The sequence below is a fragment of a genome, unplaced genomic scaffold (assembly GCF_019419815.1).
Source record: "Pyrus x bretschneideri cultivar Hongxiangsu unplaced genomic scaffold, Pyrus_bretschneideri_v1 Contig4, whole genome shotgun sequence".
In the NCBI taxonomy this organism is placed as follows: domain Eukaryota; kingdom Viridiplantae; phylum Streptophyta; class Magnoliopsida; order Rosales; family Rosaceae; genus Pyrus; species Pyrus x bretschneideri.
In genome coordinates, this window is record NW_025999723.1 from 7,342,011 (window position 1) to 7,361,697 (window position 19,687).

Genomic DNA, 19,687 nt, shown 5'->3' on the forward strand with positions numbered 1-19,687 from the left:
TTTGGTGCACGTTAGACAAGTTTGAAAACTTGATAATGGTGGAGCAATGGAAGCAGATGAAGGTCTATGATGTGGATTTCTTACCAAGGTGGAGATTGTTGGAACTGGTATGAAATCAGGTTTGTATTCCTAACTAAGATAGGAATCCAAGTTGTAATGGGTGTAGGAGACTTGGACGCAAGTTTCCAGGTGGTTTTTGGATTCCAACTTAGTTTAGGATTAGGTTTGTAGCCAGGTTATCTACTATATATATAGGTAAGCCTTAGCATTAGGATGTGTGAATTCTGAGAGACTTGTAAGGCAGGAGAACTATTGTGAGAGAGTTTGTGAGTTCTTTTGTAATTGCTTTATTGATTTGTGAGTTTGTGAGCCTTAGCAAGCTTATGTTGTTTATATCTGTGTGATTGTTCTTGGTTTAATCATATTGATCGTGTTCCAACAAAAGCTCCACTTGTAATTTTAAAACATTAAAATTTAAAAATAAATAAACAAAAAACTCTTTGAATATCCCATCCAGAAACCCAACAAAGTCTCTCTCTTTTTGTTAAAATTGCCATTAACACTTGCAAATTCTAAAAGATACCCAGAAGACAGATTGAAAGCAATTGATGTCTTGGCGAATCTTATCAAAGGAAGACGATGGCGAATCTAGTAGGAGAAAAATGACATTGCGGCTGGTGGGGCGACGACACTGGCAAGGTGGGTGGGTGTTGGTCTCCGTCGCCGGGTTTGGGTGATGGGTGGCAGTGGCTGTTTGGTCGAAGGGGAGGGGAAGGTGTACTTCTCAATTCTCAGGGTTGGATTAGGTTGAATATTTAATTAACTTTTTTTTTTTTTTTTTTTTCAAAGACATTTAATAATAAAGTTAACTCTAGTTAGTTAGTGGGACATGTGGCAAGCTATTAAGAAGAGGTGAGCATCTACCAGAATTAATGGTGATTTGAGCAAAAATGGTCTCGAACCGAATACAACAAACTAACAGATTACATACATTATATACCCTTCTAAAAGCCGATGGATGAGTATTATTATTAACAGTGTCTATCCGGTTTTACCCCTCATTCTCTTCATGTTCTTTTAGGCTTTAGTGGGGTTGTCTGGTGAATTGACCACTTTGCCCCTCTCCCATTTTTTTTCCCATGCGTGTGTGTTGTGTTTTCCAAGGGAGATGCTGGAAGCATCTTCCACTTTTCACTTTCCTCTTCAATTCTTCTCTTTGTCTTTCCATTTCTCTCTATTTCTCTGTCTGTCTTTCGGTTTTGATTCCGACTGGATCGTGTGGAAGGTTGTTTGGCCTGTTTTTCTCGCTGTTTTCCGCGGTTTAGGTGTGTTTGTTCATGGATTGCTTTATTTCCGTTTCTCTCTTTTGCTTTATTTTCCTCCCAGCGTAAAATTAGTTTTCATGTCCTTAAACGCTAATCTTTCTCCTCTATCTTTAAAATCCATCTGAAAAAATGTATAATGGGTATTGTTTCTCTTTGCAGGTTACTCGGAGAAGTCTGTGAAGGGTCAATAGGACAAGGTGGATCAAAGTGCAAAAGATACAGGGCCTGCCTCTCTATGCATTTCCTATCTTCCAAAAATCGTGTTCGTGGAGACGATTTGAGATGGATTTGAAGCTCGTCTACAGAGATTTGATTCAAATTGGTGGATTTGGGTAAGAAACCAAGGAACCCTAATATTTTCTTTTGGTTTTAAGAGAATTATCATAAAATCCCTCCGAAGTGTTTGTGATTCCAAATCTCATGAACTTTTCTTAAACTCATCCCTTTCCCATGTAGCAAATCACAGCTCTAAAATATTCCAATTAATTAATTAATTATCATAAGCTTTTTTTAGAGTACTACTTCCATATTTGTTTTGTTGCAATGGATTTGAAGTTTCCTGGGCTTGGATTCTTGCAGTATTCCCTATTGTTCGCTGCTAAACAACTGCCTTCCTCAACATTCGAGCTTTGCATGCAAAAATTCGTTTCATGTTGTTTGAACCCAAATTTACACCATCGGCCCGTGTAATTAAGGCCGTTGAATGTGCATAACTTCACAGTCATATGAAGAAATTAAGATAATTTTATTGTTAAGAGATAATATTATGATTTTTAATCATAATGATTGTTTTTTAATAGTGAATTATCTTGGTTTTTCTCTTGTTCCAGATAAACATGATGCAAATAATATCTCTAACCTACAATTCAAATTAATTGGAGATATTCGGCATATGGCAGTGCATCTACTACTGGATTAATTTCATGCAATTAATCTTTGCATGGGATAAAGGTGAAATTATGAGATGGTGATGTGATTAGGATGACATCTAAACAAAAGAATAGGCTTCAGCCTATGGGCGCATTGGAAAGAGTCCATTGGCACGAGGATAGTGACACGGTGATCTCTTGACCGTGGATCACATGATGATAGGATAAAGCCATCATTGTTAGGTCAGATGAGGTCAATTAAAAAGAGATAATGGTAGGGATCCGGATGCATGCATTGGTAAAGATTATGAAGAAGCCTAGATAGGCTTGGTTTCTGATGTGATGTGATAAGTCTAATTTTTATTAGGTTTGAAAAGTCAAGGAATAAATCCCACGGATCAGTTTGAAGGATATACCTTTGCTTCTGATGCGGATCAAGTTCAGTTCCGCAAATTAGAATTGCAATTGGACTCTACAAAACTATCTGGCTGCGCCACACAACATTTGCCTATAAATACAGAGTCACAGGCAACATGTGAAAGGTCTCCAATTCAACACACAAATTGCCCTGCGCAAACCTCTCAAACACCTTGAGATTTTCATTTTCTTTTTTCACCAACTCACCTTCAGTTTGGATAAACAACAATTTTCTTTTTTCACCAACACACCCTCAGTTTGGATAAACAGCACTGTGAAGACAACTGGTGACATCTTCAGTTTGGATAAACAGCACTGTGAAGACAACTGGTGACATCTTCAGTTTGGATAAACAGCACTGTTTCTCGGTCGACTGATTACCAATCCAAGTCTCGGTCGAGAAGGAATTTCGAATCCTTATTGGCAGAGTTCATCTCATTAGCCTTCTCGGCGAAGTGAGGTGTTACAGGTTACTACATTCGACATATTGAAAGCCGAATTTGATTGAACTTCGCAGAACTAGCAGCCTTGTCTTCAGGCTCTAGAACCCAAAGGCCGAGACGTGTTCCTTCCTTGGCAGCAGTTGCAAGATCAAGAAGTCAACAGCGCGCCCAACGCGACATCAACACATTTTACTCTTCGGCCGAGCTCGGCCGACGAGTTGGCACGCTCCGCACACAACCGAATGACGTAGTTAGTTTATTAATTACTCGGCCTGCGCGCCACGTAGGCTTGGTAATTTTTAAGGTCAACACATGTATAAACAAATTTTTAAAATCAGGAAGTGTTGGGACTTTCTCGCTTCGATCGGTATGTTAAATAGCTTTGTCCAAGTTTGTATGAATAATTAGTGAATAATTTGTTGTTTTAGGTTTTTTTTATTTGGATTTTTTGTGTGGGATTTGTTAGAATGTTTTGTTTCTTATTGTTCGTTTTTTTTCCTTCCTTGGGATTATTATTTTGATTTTGTGCATTTTTAGGTTAGTTGTGATAAGTCTGGTTGTTCCCGTAGTTATAAGACTCAACCATTTAGTTTGTTTTGGTTTTAAATAAGTTCCTATTATCTAGGAAGACTTGTTCTACGTAGAATATTTCCTCATGCACGTCACCTTTCGAGTAGTGTGGATCGTGAACTGGTTTTTAGGGTTTTTGTTACTTCTGTAAGGCTATATAATATCCAAACTCTTCTTTTAATAAATAAGTCATTCCTCCAGATTGTTTGAGTTATTTGCAGTATTACTTTGAGTCTTTATAGTGTTGCTCTTGTATATTTTGTTCTTGATCTCAACAAACTGGTATCAGAGCCCCACTGGGGCCTGAGAACCGAAAAGCTGCAGCTTTTGAGTGACTTCCAAACACAAGAGAGAAAGAGAGGAAAATGAGTTCTGAAGGAAACTATGTGCAGGCGTCCATTCCACGTTTCGATGGTCATTATGATCATTGGAGCATGCTCATGGAAAATTTCCTTCGAAGCAAGGAGTATTGGAGTTTGATTGAAACTGGTTATGAAGAACCAGCAAAGGGGGCACAACCCCTATCAGAAGCACGACAGAAAGAGCTTGATGCAATGAAACTCAAGGATCTCAAAGCCAAAAACTATCTTTTCCAAGCAATTGATAGAAGTATTCTAGAGACGATGTTGGAAAAAGACACCTCCAAGAAGATCTGGGATTCCATGAAAACGAAATATGAAGGGAATGCACGAGTGAAGTGCTCAACTCTTCAAGCGCTATGAAGAGACTTTGAGACTCTTGAGATGAAGGTTGGTGAAACAATCACTAATTACTTTGCTAGAGTGATGATCGTAGCAAACAAAATGAGAGTCTATTGGGAGACCATGACTGATGTCACGATCTGTGAGAAAATCCTGCGATCTCTCACAGACAAATTCAATTATATAGTTTGTTCGATTGAGGAATCTAGGGACTTGGATGCAATCACCATTGATGAACTTCAAAGCTTGCTCACTGTACATGAGCAAAAGTTTCACAGAAGCAGCAGTGTGGAGCAAGTTCTGAAGGTGACCACTGATGTCAAAACTGAGGGGGGTAGCAGCACTTATAGAGGACGAGGACGTGGAAGAAGCAATTATAAAGGACGAGGACGTGGAAGGGGAGGCCAAGTGTTCAACAAGGATACTGTGGAATGCTACAAGTGTCACAATCTTGGACACTTCCAGTATGAATGTCCAAAGTGGGAAAATGAGGCTAATTATGCAGACGTAACTGAAGAAGATGATATGTTATTGATGTCATATGTTGAGTTACCTGAACAGACTGACGCTTGGTTCCTTGACTCAGGATGTTCCAACCATATGTGTGGCAGTCAAGGTATGTTCACAAATCTAGATGAAACCTTTGTCCATTTAGTCAAATTGGGAAACAACAGTAGAATGAATGTGGTTGGCAAAGGAAGTGTCAAGCTGTTTTTAAATGGAATTACACATGTTGTCCATGAAGTGTACTATGTTCCAGAGCTCAAAAACAATCTCTTGAGCATAGAACAACTTCAAGAAAGAGGCCTGACTATATTGATTCAAGAGGGAGTTTACAAAATATATCATCCAACTAAGGGTCTGATTATTCAGACTGAGATGAGTAGGAACAGGATGTTTATACTACGAGCTCAGACGCTAGTCTCTACAAATGTTCAACCAGCAAGGTGTTTTCACACAAGCTCACAGGATCTCCCTTATCTTTGGCATCGAAGATACGGTCACCTAAGCCACAAGGGTTTGAGAATTTTACAACACAAGAAGATGGTTCGTGGACTTCCTCAATTCCAAACCTCAAATACCACATGCACAGACTGCATTCAAGGCAAACATCATCGAAATGAGATGCCAACAAAAAGTACATGGAGAGCAAGTCAACCTTTGGAGCTTATTCATGCAGACATTTGTGGACCCATTTCTCCTACATCAAATAGTGGGAAAAGGTATACCTTATGCTTTATTGATGATTTTAGTCGTAAAACATGGGTGTACCTGTTAACAGCAAAGAGTGAGGCTTCCAGGTTTTTAAAAAAATGGTGGAAAAGGAGAAAGGGCTGAGTATCAAGTGCCTACGGACAGATAGAGGAGGCGAATTCACCTCAACTGAGTTCGCTGCCTTCTGCAAAGAAAATGGAATCAAGAGGCAGTTAACCACTGCCTACACGCCACAACAAAACGGGGTGGCTAAAAGGAAAAATCGAACTGTCATGAATATGGTTCGGTCTATGCTGTATGAGAAAAAGCTTCCAAAAACGGTCTGGCCAGAGGCGGTGAACTGGGCTATCTATGTCCTGAATAGGTGTCCCACATTGGCAGTGAAGGATATCACTCCACAAGAGGCGTGGAGTGGCATAAAACCCTCAGTTGAGCATCTCCGTGTCTTTGGAAGCTTAGCACATGTCCATGTTCCAGATGTCAAGCGAGGTAAACTAGATGATAAAAGTTTTCCTTGTGTTTTATTGGGAGTTAGTGAGGAGTCCAAGGGATATAGATTGTTTGATCCTATAGCTAAGAAAATTATTGTGAGCAGGGATGTTATCTTTGAGGAAGAAAAACAGTGGGATTGGGATGTGAGTTATGAGGGACAGATTATGCTAGATTTGGAATGGGGAGAAAATGAAGAAAATGGTGAGGGAGAAGAAAGAAATGTGGGTGAGAGCAGTGTGGGTGAGAGCAGTGAAGAAACACAGGGTTGTACTCCAAATGAACTTGGTGAGGATGAAGGGAGGGTTTATGAAGGAAGAGTAAGACACCCTCCTTCTTACTTAAGTGACTATGTCACTGGAGAAGGGCTAAGTGAGGACGAAGCACACATAGTTCAAGTCGTGTCAACCGAAGATCCTATCTATTTTGAAGAAGCAGTGAAAGAAGAGAAATGGAGACAAGCTATGGACAGTGAAATCAGCTCAATTGAAAAGAATAAAACATGGTCTTTAAGTTAATTGCCTACTGGAGCTAAAAGGATTGGGGTCAAGTGGGTCTATAAGACCAAGTACAACGAACATGGAGAGATCAACAAGCACAAAACACGTCTAGTAGCCAAAGGCTACTCACAGAAGAACGGCATAGACTACACAGAGGTCTTTGCACCAGTGGCAAGGATGGACACGATGAGAATGATCATTGCATTGGCAGCACAAAAGGGTTGGAGGATTTTCCAGTTAGATGTCAAGTCAGCGTTTCTTCATGGAGAACTGAGTGAAGAGGTTTACGTTGAGCAACCAAGGGGTTACGAGAAGGAAGGAAATGAGCACTTGGTTTATAAACTACACAAAGCTTTGTATGGTTTGAAACAGGCTCCACGAGCTTGGTTCAGTCGAATCGAGGCACACTTTATCAAGGAAGGTTTTCAGAGGTGTGACAGTGAGCAAACCTTGTTCACAAAGAAGAATGAAGCAGGAAAGATCATCATTGTGAGTATTTACGTTGATGATTTAATTTTTACTGGTAATGATAAAGATATGATGGAGGAGTTCAAGAAGTCCATGATGAGAGAATTTGACATGACTGATATGGGAAGCATGAGGTTTTTTCTCGGCATTGAAGTACTTCAAAGAACTGATGGTATTTTCATACATCAAAAAAAAATATGCCCTGGAGGTTCTAAAGAGATTTAGAATGTTGGAGAGTAATGAAGTGAGCAGCCCGATTGTCCCAGGTGCTAAGATTAGTAAGGATGAAAGTGGGATTACTGTGGATGAGACATATTTCAAGCAAGTGGTGGGAAGCTTGATGTATCTCACTGCCACAAGACCAGACATGATGTTTGTCACCAGTCTTTTAAGCAGATTTATGGCAAAACCAACCGAGCTTCACCTGCAAGCTGCAAAGAGAGCGTTTCGATACTTAAAAGGGACAATGAATTATGGTATTCATTATAAGAAAGGCGGAGATGGTGGATTGCTTGCTTTCACAGATAGTGACTATGCAGGAGATGTGGAGGATAGGAAGAGCACAAGTGGTTATGTGTTCTTACTGAGCTCGGGTGCTGTGACATGGAGTTCAAAAAAAACAACCTATTGTTACACTGTCCACTACAAAAGCTGAGTTTGTAGCAGCTGCAGTGTGTGCGTGTCAAGCAATATGGATGAAGAGAGTGCTGAAAGAGCTTGAGTACAGTAATGAGAAGTGTACGTTAATCAGATGTGATAACAGTTCAACCATTAAGCTGTCAAAGAATCCTGTGATGCATGGTCGCAGTAAGCATATTGATGTAAGATATCACTTCTTGAGGAATCTCACAAAGAAAGGTTCGATTGCTTTGATTCATTGTGGGAGCGAAGATCAGGTGGCAGACATAATGACCAAACCATTGATGGTTGATGTTTTTCAGAGACTTCGAGGTATGCTAGGAGTTTGATAGATTGCTGGTATAAACTAACTGTTTGATAACAGTAAGTTTAAGGGAGGGATTGATAAGTCTGGTTGTTCCCGTAGTTATAGGACTCAACCATTTAGTTTGTTTTGGTTTTAAATAAGTTCCTATTATCTAGGAAGACTTGTTCTACGTAGAATATTTCCTCATGCATGTCACCTTCCGAGTAGTGTGGATCGTGAACTGGTTTTTAGGGTTTTTGTTACTTCTGTAAGGCTATATAATAGCCAAACTCTTCTTTTAATAAATAAGTCATTCCTCCAGATTGTTTGAGTTATTTGCAGTATTACTTTGAGTCTTTACAGTGTTGCTCTTGTATATTTTGTTCTTGATCTCAACAAACTGGTTGTGGGTTATGATGTTTGTTTACAAATTTTTGAGTAATTTTTATTTTTGCGTACGATGTTTGTTTATAATGTTTTGGGTAATTTTAATTTCTTCGTTCTTTCTGATTCTGGAGGACCTATTTGTGAATTTTATCTTAATTGAATAATTTTTATCTGGGTTCACATTTACATCTGTGATTGTTGTTTACGTGGCGGAAAAATAGGATGGCTTTATATTTTTTTTTTATGAGACTTAATTTTTTTTGTTTTGAATTTGAGTTCCTGCAAGAATGTCACTTGAGTTTTGATTGTTTCATTTATACAGATGATGGAGGAGTGGAAGAGATTCAGAGGCAGGTGAGTAAGACTTCTGATGGTTTCACAGAAATGAATGGTCTCTCACATCTTGAACCAAATTACTCCGAGTTTGACATGTATGTATGATTCCAGTTTTTCGAGGAACTATGCTTTCCATATCCATTAAAATATCATGTATGATTCCAGTCTTTAATGATTTCATATCAATCAAAATATGTGTGTTGATTTGATTAGCAATTCAAGAAATGGATCCTCTCTTTTTCTCTCTTCCGCTCAGTCTCTATAGTCATATGTTATTTCAGAAATTTGGCAATCGGGACTTGCATTTGATTTTGATGAAGACCCACTATACCCTGCAGCAGAGCTCGGTACCAGTTTTGGATTAGTCTCAATTGCCCAATACACATAATTTGCTTCAATTTGTTCATCATTTTCCGGATTTTTGTGCAATTATTTTGAAACCTAAATGATTCGAAATTCAAATATATGTGTAAATTGATAAATGTCGGTGTGGACACCCAATTTGTTGGAGGCTTTCAGATTTCTAAAGGCTAAAACATCTTTCTTTTTCGAAATTGGGCCGTCTTATTTTGAAATTGAGCATAATTTAAAACTGGACCAAAACCAAGATTAATTTATCTTCGTGCATGGTACTCTTCCCCATGAATTTGCAGACGAAAAACGAGACCAAATTCAGTGAAACTCTTCCCCATGAATTTGCAGACGAAAAACGAGACCAAATTCAGTGAAGTATGGAGAGAATTTCAAATTTTCTCTTATTTCCAATATGGATGAGAGAATGAGAGCTCTCTGTTTTTGTCTCAATTATCAGACCAGACAAAGAAGAAGAATGAAGTGAGGTAAAGTCAAAAGTGGGACATTAATCTGTGGGAATGATCCATGTGGTTTCCCCAATGAACTCACATCCTTGGATGGCAAGAGGAATCAATAGAGCTCAATATATAACTCAAAATCCAGTAAACTCTTGGACGTATACTACTTGAAATCAATTAAAATCTTAGGATTAAAATACTCATGGAGTTACCGTCTATGATATCATTTTCCATTTCATTGAAATATGGCAAAGATTGTCCATGCTCATTGCTTCTCTCCTCTGTACGCACGCTCCTCTTTTTTTATTCTTACCATTTTTTTCTCTTTGGATTGTAATATTTTGTATGTCTTTTATAAATGCTTTCAACTTGGAATTTTAACAAGGAGAACTTGACCCCAATTGGCTCCAATCGACTCTTCCAAGTGAAAAGAAGGATCTGATTATTGGGATTTCTTAGTAGGTAATAATGTTTTAATCTTAATCTATGATTGTGTTGAAGTAAAATATTGGATTTTATTAATGGGTTTTGGATTTTGATTTTGACCCAATCCACATGTTGATACATAAAATCGAGCTGAATGAGAATATATGCCTTGATTGCACTTTTTAATGGCATACAATTGCACCTTTATGTTTGTAGATTACAATTTTTTCGTTTCACAGTAGGCTTATATCTTCTACACTCTAGTGCAAGAATATCAGATTGTAATATTGTATATATATTTTGACTTCACAATTGTTCGTTTTATTTCAGTAGTTTTATGGGTGATACGATTACGAAGGTACTGTAGGAAGTTACAGAATTTCATGAGGACTTTTAAGGTTGGTTCTTTCTCTCTCACTTTTTACTTGAATGTTGATCGGGCTTTAGGTATTGTTACTTAATTATTTTACTTTGTTCTTTTTCTCAATCAAATTTTTTCACTGGAAAATTCAGTTTATATTCATCAATAAATAAAAATAAGTTAATGTCAATGATGTGTCTTTCTATCTGTACGCTATCTCACTTAGTTTGGGGTTAACTAATAATTATGACTCATAAGAAATTTATAATCCACTCATGAGAAAAGTTTTTCCCGCACTAATTACTACTATAGTTTTAACATCTAATTAGATTGGGAAGTCATTCAAAAATTCAGAACAGAAGCTCATTGTAACCCCTCTCTCTCTCTCTCTCTCTCTCTCTCTCTCTCTTCCTCCCTCCTATTGCATTTAATTTTGGGTTTCCCATGTTTCTCTTTCTGTTGATCTAATTTGGGGTGAATTTGTTGAATTTTGGTTGAATTGGAATGTGGGTTTAATTGTGTTGAGTTTTTATTTAACTTTTGGAGTTAGTGGATTCACAATTAAGAAATAGTAATTGGTTGTAGTTAATCATACAAAAATTGTGTATGATTTTCATATTGCATGTGAGATGTTAAAATACAATAATTTTATTCTTAGTCTTGCTGTTAAAAGTTGTTTCATTGGTGTATTTACACCTTTTTTTGTTGTGGATCAGCGGGTCCAGCTCAAGATATAGATAAAAGAATATAAGCTGTTACAAAAAAAGGTAAATTTATTAACCCTTTTGGTAGGTTAGGAATATGTACCCCTTTCCTTGCTTCGGTATGACTATAACAATTGTTTGGCAGGTTAGGAATATGCACCCCTTTCCTTGGGGTTTTCAGTGGTGTTTTTAATAGAATAACAGATTTGAGTGATGAGTTTTTTCAATGGTGTTAATTTTTTAACAATTTATGATGCTACTTGTAAAATTTAGTCAGAATTTTTATTAACAACTATTATATTGTTTTTTATTCCAATTCGCAATTACTTCTTTTGTTAAATTTAAGCTTGATTATTTTAGTAAATTTTTATACCTTATATCCAAATACATATACAATACCGTGTGTGTATAGTTTTCATAATGTTGCTGAGCATTTTGATAGCATTTTTTGTGTAGAGTGAAGAATGTACTGTTCACAAAGGCAAAACAGGGAACTACTACTAGTTCATATGGGAAGAAGAGGTTAGTTTAATTGTAATTATTTTTTTTATTTGGTTAAATTTGAAGTTGGTTGGCTTGCATCTAATTTGATTGTTTGCTTGCACAGGTTGAAGTCACTAATTTTATTAATGCTGGTGACCGAAATCAATCCAAGTTAATGTTAAAACGATATCATTATTTTTGTTATGGTGATGATTTAGAACTGAGAACTTTTTTCTTTATATCTTTCTCAATTTTTAAATTAAGAAATTTTCTTTTTAATACCTCTTTTGTGATCATTTACTGAGAATTTGTTAATTGTTTTAATATGTATGAGGTAGGATTTCTTCGTTCATTTCTCATCTTTGGAGATTGCTGGATTTCAACATTCATTTCTCATCTTTAGGGATTGCTGGATTAAATATTATCGAATAGTTTATGAATTTTTTATATTAAGTGAGTAAATATGTTCTTACTTAAACAACTCTTGCTTATATTGTTTATTTTAGATCATTATCAACTTTCTCCTGTCCATTCTGCTGCACAAAGAACGTTGAATCTTCCTTTTGAACAGATGTTATTTTCGCACCTCTAATCTACATGTATCGAACAATGTTTCTCTTATTTTTTTGGTATGTAAATAACTCTCTCTAATCTAGGTTAGACAATATTTTTTGCATGTACTAGCCTAGCAATTCTCATATTTTGTATCTAAATGCTGGTCCTGATCTGTTATCTAGGTTGAATAATATTTTTTGCATGTACATAGGCCAGCATTTTCTAATGCTCTCTGTCTAAATGCTGGCAAAAATTGTATAATCTAGGTTGACCAATATTTTATGCATGTACTTAGTCTAGTATTTTCAAATCTTTTGTGTACAAATGATGGTCCCAGTTGAAAATTGGGTGAAGATAATGAACCGCAGTGAATGATTACAGTGTTTTGTATATCTAAATTTATCTTATTGTTTTCTTCAACTATCTCTGCGTTTTTCAGGCATAGTGATCAACACAATTTTTAATCTTGCAGCAACGCACGGGCAGCATTGCCTAGTATAGCACTAACATGACTCAAACCGAATACAACAAACTAACAGATTACATACACATAGCACTAACATGATTGGCTAATCTATATTAGAGGACTAACTAAATGTCATGAGTTCGCTTCCGCTTTACTTTTTGACCTGTGCTCATATCTGATTTGTGATCATGAAAATAACGTTTATAAGCATCAATTTGCACTCCAAATCTAGAGCGGACACCCTCCGTGTGTTTAGCCATGATAACAAGGGCTTCAACATCACTAAACGCCTTAGCATACTCCCCATTTGACCGAGATCCATATAGAAGAAGATCTTGTCCACATAATTCTCCTGCACCTCGTTGTGAATTACTACAAGAACCATCTGAATTTCTAATGTCTACAAGTCCATCCACAATGAAGACCATCTTTTCGAGTGGTTTACCCCCTTCAATAATGATATGATTCTTCAGAAATTTTTTCTGTTCAAGATGCTGACAGATTTCTTTCAACACGTTTTCATCCAGCCTTCTAAACGCCTGTGATTAGTACATAAGATAGATTTCAATGTGCAGTGGGTGTAAATAAGAAGTGGGATTTTACTTATTAATAGTAAGAAATGTAAATAAGATGGAGCTAGCTATATAATTAAGATTGTATCAATATTATTATATAGCCTATATAGGTGTGGATCAAACTTAACTAATTTTTTGCAATTTTCAAATTTTGGCTTGGTTTTGGTTTTTAGTTTTCACTTTTTTGGAAATTGAGTACCAAACAACAATGAAAACTAAAAAAATAAAATGTGATTATAAAACAGCCCCTAAACTTTGCAAAAGCATCTTTAATGGAGATATGCAAATTTGAGATGTAAAAATCACATTTACATTCTCGAAAAATATAATATTAGTCATATTTCAATGAGAGAGATAATTTTGAGATCTAGTTTATTTCCCATCAAAGATGCTTTGAATAAATCATGTCACGTATGGCAATGCTACAGCTTATACTAAGGCCAAGGCTTGGATCGAGGAAACTTACTTGCTTGAGCTTAGTCAAAGGCGTACATTTTTTTATACGGCTTTGGAACGCCGAGCGAAGAATGGGGATAACATCATCCAAATTAACATCCATGTTCCCTTCTATTGCTTGTTGTACCTTTTCACTGACCTGCGACTTCATCTCCTTATGCGACTTTGTCGGAATGCCATTTTTAAATAACCACAACTGTATTTCTCGACCAATCTGTTCCATCTTTCCTGTCACTCGCAACTTGTGGTTACGCTCCTCTCTTTTTGCATTCTCAAATTGCATATACATCTATCCACAGCAGCCAAACCAACACATAGGTGGTCAGTTCATTACTTCACAGCTCGCGTTTTACGTGATTAATTAACAGTTAGTTATTTATCTTTCCTAATTAAAATTTAAAACTAGCCAACGATCCATGTAATTAGGAAAAAAGACAAAATTATAACATTAAGGATTCGGCACAAACCTGCAAATTTCCAATGAGATATAAAAACAGGAGCAAACCAATTATAGAAATAGAAGTCGTAAAAAGGTTTTCCCATCCATTTATACTGGGTTCAAGGTTTGAACCGAGGGAACTGCAAAAATGAAATGAAGTTATAAATCTAATTTTTAATTTATTCTAAGTAAGAAAGTCTAGAACCATTTTTCTAGCATGGGAATTCCCGAAGACAAAGAAACATGGTAATATATAGTAATTAAAAGCAATTCAGGGAGATCCTCTTGGAATTACGAAACATATGAGTTGCATTACAAAAAGAGCTCATTAAGCAAAACATATGAGCACTAAAGAATTAATACTTAAGACCACATCCCCACATCTAAGACTTTCGTCAAAACTTGTGTATTTTATTTTTTGTTTTTTTTTGTTTTTTGTTTTTTTTTTTTTTTGTGGTGCCACAGTTCTGCTTTATATATATGCCTAAACAAACAAGAGAAAATGTTCCAACCTCAAATTTCGTAAGCCCCACCAGAAACAGTTTGAGAACTTTTGAAAATAATTGGTTGATCCTGTTATGCCGGATTCAAGAACACTACTAAAGATGCCAAGATCGAACATTTTTGCGTCTGACGGATTTATAGGGCATAAATCATTTAGAATTTTGATCTTTCTAAATGTGTGATGGTCATGACAATCAAAACTACTTCTCTCACATCCACCTTCTTTTTGACATGCAGAATGCCAACAATCCATCATTCGTTGAATAGCAAAAAAGTACCATACGGCTCCGAATACCTAAATAATCAACAAGTTAATTAATTAGATCAGACTGTAGAAAAGATTTAAAAATATATATATTCAAAAAAAATTAAATGCAACTTCACTTAAAGTAACAAATTAAATAACGTCTACAGGTCTTAAAAAAAGTAGTATTAATAAAGTTTACTAGATCGGATGAAAAAAATTATTTGTGTGACACTAGCTAACCACTTATTTGATAGAAGTATGTAGATTCCACTTATGTATGTGACATCCACATGTATTAGAAAAGTGGTCAAACAATATAAAATAAACAACAGACAAATTCACAACTGTTTTCCAACTGGGATTCATCTTCCCATTTAAGCAGATCCCATTAATGAATGAATAAGAACCTAAATGTTAATTTATTTAAGCAAACTTTAATAAAACTTTTAGGAGTTCAGTTAATAAAACTTTTAGGAGTTTAGTATATAGTGAGACTTACATGACTGGCAATGATGTACATTGAGAAATTCAATATAGCTTTAATCCATATGGGAGTCTGCTTAATCCCGTCTTTAGGAATCTTTTTCAGTTCACTGCATGAGAGGTAGATGCGAAGAACCCGTGGCACATATTGTAACAGAGTAAAAAGGTTCATGATAAACATCCTTGTAGTCAAAGATCTCAAGTCCCTCATATTTGAAAAGAATATGAGAATTACTACCTGGATAACGTACATTGATTACAAACACTCAAATCTAATTATCATCAATAATAAACTTGTAAATCAATAATTAAGATATTAAGCATATTGAGCCGTTTTAATTTCATATATATACCAAGTTGTGTTATGAATATTCTTAATTGTGGTTGTGTAAATGCATTCAACAATCTCTCTGCTCTCTCTCTTTGGCGTACCCTCTTTTTGTCATTGGGTTCCAAAACCAGAACCAGAAGCACGACACAAAATGACGTCGTTGATGGACCAGCTTAGGCCTCGCCTGAAGCCGATCCCAGCCACCGTGATTCAACCCCTATTTGTGACGTCCAGCCATCCCCGATGACCTGCCGTAATCTCCGACAGCTCTGTGGCCGAGATTCCTTTGAATCTCACCAGGATTTGAAATTCCAATTTCGAATCCGTGGGTTCTTGGTTCGTGGATGTCGAGACACCCTTATCCGTCAGACATAAGAGGTTCGCCTATGAACTACGAGCTTGCATCGAGGTCCCCGTCCTAAAACTTAGCCGCTCTCAATTGTTGATGATACGTACCAAGTTCCAGATCGCTTCCTTGGACTACGCAATAATTCACACAACAATGTTGGTCCGCTTAAGGCCAGTCACGATCCAACCTTATTCTACACTTCAGTTGATACCTAGATACGAGCCTGACATCTCGCATATCCACGTCTTTGGTTGTGCGGTCTATGTGTCGATTGCGCCGTCTATACCTACCAAAATGTGTCCTAAGAGAATGATGTGAATCTATGTTAGTTATGATTCTCCTTCAATCGTTCTTTACTTAGAGTCTTTGACAGACGATCTGTGTCTAGTGGCAAATTTTGAGTAGATGGTAGTGCCACGTAGTTGTGTCTAGTGACAAGTTAAGCCCTACATAAGTTTTTCTCTCAAGTGCCACTCTTATGAAACAGTTTCTCTCACCTTTCTCTTCTTTTGAATGCCCATCATCTTTAATTCAGGCTCCAACTTGGAATGTTACCGTTTGGAATTAACTTGAAGATTTGATTTTTTTTTTTTTTTTTTTGTCAAACAATAGATTTGTCATATTAGATAGTCGACCGGGTTTGAACCCACGCCGGGTGCAAGGGCGACACTTTTCTCCACCACTGTGGTAGAGGGCCACTTGCTAAAGATTTGATTTGTTAGAAATGCCAAATTTCAAAGATTGGACTGGGTTTTATCACAAATGGTCCATGAAATTGACTCTCACTATCAAGATGGTCCTTGAAATTAAAAATCAATCAATGTAGTCCATGAAAATAGGTGTTGCAAATCAATGTGGTTCTTCCGTCACAATTCTGTTTAAATTTTCATTAAGTGCTGATGTGGCACATAAATGGGCCCCACAAGATTTAAGGGTTTTTATTACAAATGATCCTTGAAATTGACCCACACCATCAATATGGTCCTTGAAATTGAAAATCAATCAATGCAGTCAATGAAAATAGGTGTCACAAATCAATATAATCCTTCCACCACAATTCTGTAAAAAAAAATTTGTTATGTGCTGATATAGGTTTAATAATTAATTTAAAAAGTTGTCTAAATACCTTTTTGCACAATGGAATTTTCTTTTTCTTATAGTAGGACCTACTATGAAGATAGCTCCCTTCCATAAATTCTCAAAGGTACAAGGATTAACCAAGGCTTAACCAAGGCCTAAGAGGGGGTGTGGAAATAGTTTTCAACCAACAATAGACGCATCTCGGTTATAACCTCATTATCTCAAGGCAGACCTCGTCATTCTTTGCATCACTAAACCACCAAGGAAGCGCCAAACAAGCTCTCTAAAATTAAGGTTGTGAAGATGTTGATCGCCTAAATGTTAACAATGATGTCCCAAAATTCGTTGTCAATGGGCCAAGCAGTCACCAAATGTGATCTCGATCCAAATTCAATTTGGTAAAGGGTGTCGAAGTGTGTAAAGATGAGTGTATTGAGATTTTTTTTTTCTTCAGAGAACAGAGAGTGAAAGCGGTATGTAAATGTGAACTAGGATCGGAGGTGATTGCAGGACCGGATTTTTGGTTGACAATTTTTTTATTAACTATTAAATTATTAAGCCTATTTGTAATTTTTTTTTTTTAATTTAATTAGACTTGTGTCATTCACTTATGTGTCACATCAGCACATAACAGAATTTTTGACAGAATTGTGACAGAATGACTACATTGATTTGAGACACCTACTTAAGGGCTACATTTATCAATTTTCAATTTCAGAGACCATTTTGATGTCGCGGGTCAATTTGAGGGACCATTTTGATGTCATGAGTTAATTTCAAATCCCATTTGTGAGGGAAAAAAAACAAAAAAGGACTTATGGGGCTCATTTATGTACCACAACAGCACTTAACTGATTTTTTTTTTTTTTTTTAACATAATTGTGATGGAATGATCATGTTGATTTACGACACCTATTTTCAGATACTACATTGATTGATTTTCAATTTTAAGGACTATCTTGATGGTGAGTGTCAATTTCAGGGACCATTTGTGATAAAAACCCTTTTTTGTTTTGCATATTGAATTTCTAGAGTTATTGTGTAAATTAACCTGATTTGTACATTTGGTTTGGTAGTGAACTCTAATTTTTTGTTTGTCCTAGTTCCTTAACGGTTATGATTTATGGGTCTTATTACAAAGCATAAGTTTAAAAATATAATGACTTTTTAGTCAGTAAATGGACTTACATCTAATTATATCTAAAATAAAAGTGTTTTTGAGAGAAGCATGACTGGCTATATATCCTAACATGGAGAAAATAATTTCTCATGCTTTAATAATGAAAAAAAGATGGTAACATGGAAACCCCGCCGCAAGTAAACAAATAGAGAGATTAGGAAATCAATTAACTCCAACATGAGGGGAGGGGGATTCTCATAGTTACCTGTGGAAGGGGGAGAATGGCTAAAATGTCGATTAAGATGTCCCATATCGTTGGCACACAAGATCTCCGGGTAAGTAATGAACGTAGAAACCTGCTTGGTTGCTCGATAAAACCCGAATAGTTCTCAAATCCATAAATCCGAAATATAACGTCCAATATATAGAAAAGATCGGTGACTGATCTTAAAATAACGGCGGCTATCTTCAACTTCTGATCCAAAAACAGGCACTTTACATCATCTTTGATTATTGGAACGTAGAGGAATAATGGATCCACTAAAACACCACACAAACATGATGCTACAAATATCTTTTCCCAGTACTTTTTAAGGAAAGACTCCTTTTTAGGAATCTCGTCCGCCTTCCCTGAGAATATGTTCCATTCATGGTTGTCTTCAGATTCTTCCTTCATGTCCTTGGAACTTGAATCAGGATTATTACTGGACAAAACACAAGGAAATGTATATATATTAATGTATCTATCAGATAGCAGCATTTATGTAATTAAATATCCTTAAACATGTGAAATTGGCCTATTGGATATTTAGATTTTTCATTGTGGGAATAATTACATGTTTAGATACAAAGTTTATTCAGCCCTTGTGATTTCTGAATACAATTCACATGTCAGACTCCAGAGATTTAAAAAACATCTAACCTTGTAACTTTCTCTTTCGGTTTCTCCACGTCTAAAGCTATTTCGGAGTTAGCCATAGCTCAAATCTTTTTCCGTTTTTTGGGCAGAAACTGAATCTTGCAGCTACAACTCTGGAAATTTGCAAGTTCCCTTTGAAACCAAAAATTGAGATCTCAAATTTGTAGAACCCAATTGACGTTTAAGTAGAGAAGTTCTGCACGGTTTATATAATTCATTGACTTCAAATTTTATTTATTTTCTATTTCATTATCGCAAGTTAGTTTTAATTATAAATTATATGACTAGATAGCAAAAAAAAAAAAAAAAAAAAAAAATTATATACATGGACTTGGTGTTGTTGAGAATTGATTACCCAATGTATGAGAAGAAAGTCAACACCTTAATCATAGTCACAACTGATGTAATCCAAGTTTATTGTACAACGCATATTCACACAACATCTATCTGTGCAGTAGTCCAAATTTTATATAACTGATTCTTAATACAGTTATAATACAGAAATAGGTTGGTTAAACAATATAATAAGTTAGTAATGATTTGGTATTAAATTTTCTATTTGCAAATCTTTAATTTTTGGGTTAAAACCTTAAATTTTTAACTCAGAAAATTTAGGTTTTAACCTAAAATTTATTTTTTTTTCTAATCCAACCCTTCTGGTTAAATTTTTAGCCCGAGGTTATTAAGAAATGAATTTAGGCTAAATTATGTCCATTAAACAACTAGTTTAAA

The 19,687-nt window shown here is 36.0% G+C and overlaps 1 protein-coding gene and 1 long non-coding RNA gene across 4 annotated transcripts; one reads left to right on the forward strand and one right to left on the reverse strand.

The window, feature by feature from the left end:
* The first annotated feature begins 1,165 nt into the window (after positions 1-1,165).
* Positions 1,166-8,795, forward strand: LOC125468930. Of its 3 annotated transcripts, none has more exons than XR_007251281.1 (3): positions 1,166-1,325; positions 1,485-1,657; positions 8,632-8,795. It is a non-coding gene; the product is annotated as an uncharacterized LOC125468930 (long non-coding RNA). The 3 variants fall into 3 exon arrangements; XR_007251280.1 differs by lacking the exon at positions 8,632-8,795 and adding an exon at positions 2,207-2,439; XR_007251282.1 differs by lacking the exon at positions 8,632-8,795 and adding an exon at positions 1,905-2,142.
* A 3,549-nt stretch (positions 8,796-12,344) lies between these two features.
* On the reverse strand, positions 12,345-19,211 carry LOC103948446 (cyclic nucleotide-gated ion channel 1-like). Its single transcript, XM_048565723.1, has 7 exons — positions 18,959-19,211; positions 18,302-18,740; positions 15,173-15,394; positions 14,435-14,721; positions 13,951-14,062; positions 13,494-13,772; positions 12,345-12,991 (listed from the first exon to the last, which is right to left on the reverse strand). Exons 1-7 carry the CDS (start codon positions 19,012-19,014, stop codon positions 12,578-12,580), a joined length of 1,809 nt encoding a protein of 602 aa, XP_048421680.1. The 5' UTR covers positions 19,015-19,211; the 3' UTR covers positions 12,345-12,577.
* Positions 19,212-19,687: the final 476 nt, after the last annotated feature.

Coding starts and splice junctions, on each gene's coding strand:
- LOC103948446 (XM_048565723.1), bottom strand. CDS start 19,014: ATGGCTAACTCCGAAATAGCTTTAGACGTGGAGAAACCGAAAGAGAAA. Junction 15,395..18,301: donor CCATTCTCCCCCTTCCACAG/GTAACTATGAGA, acceptor TACGTTATCCAG/GTAGTAATTCTCATATTCTT. Junction 14,722..15,172: donor TGTACATCATTGCCAGTCAT/GTAAGTCTCACT, acceptor TTGATTATTTAG/GTATTCGGAGCCGTATGGTA.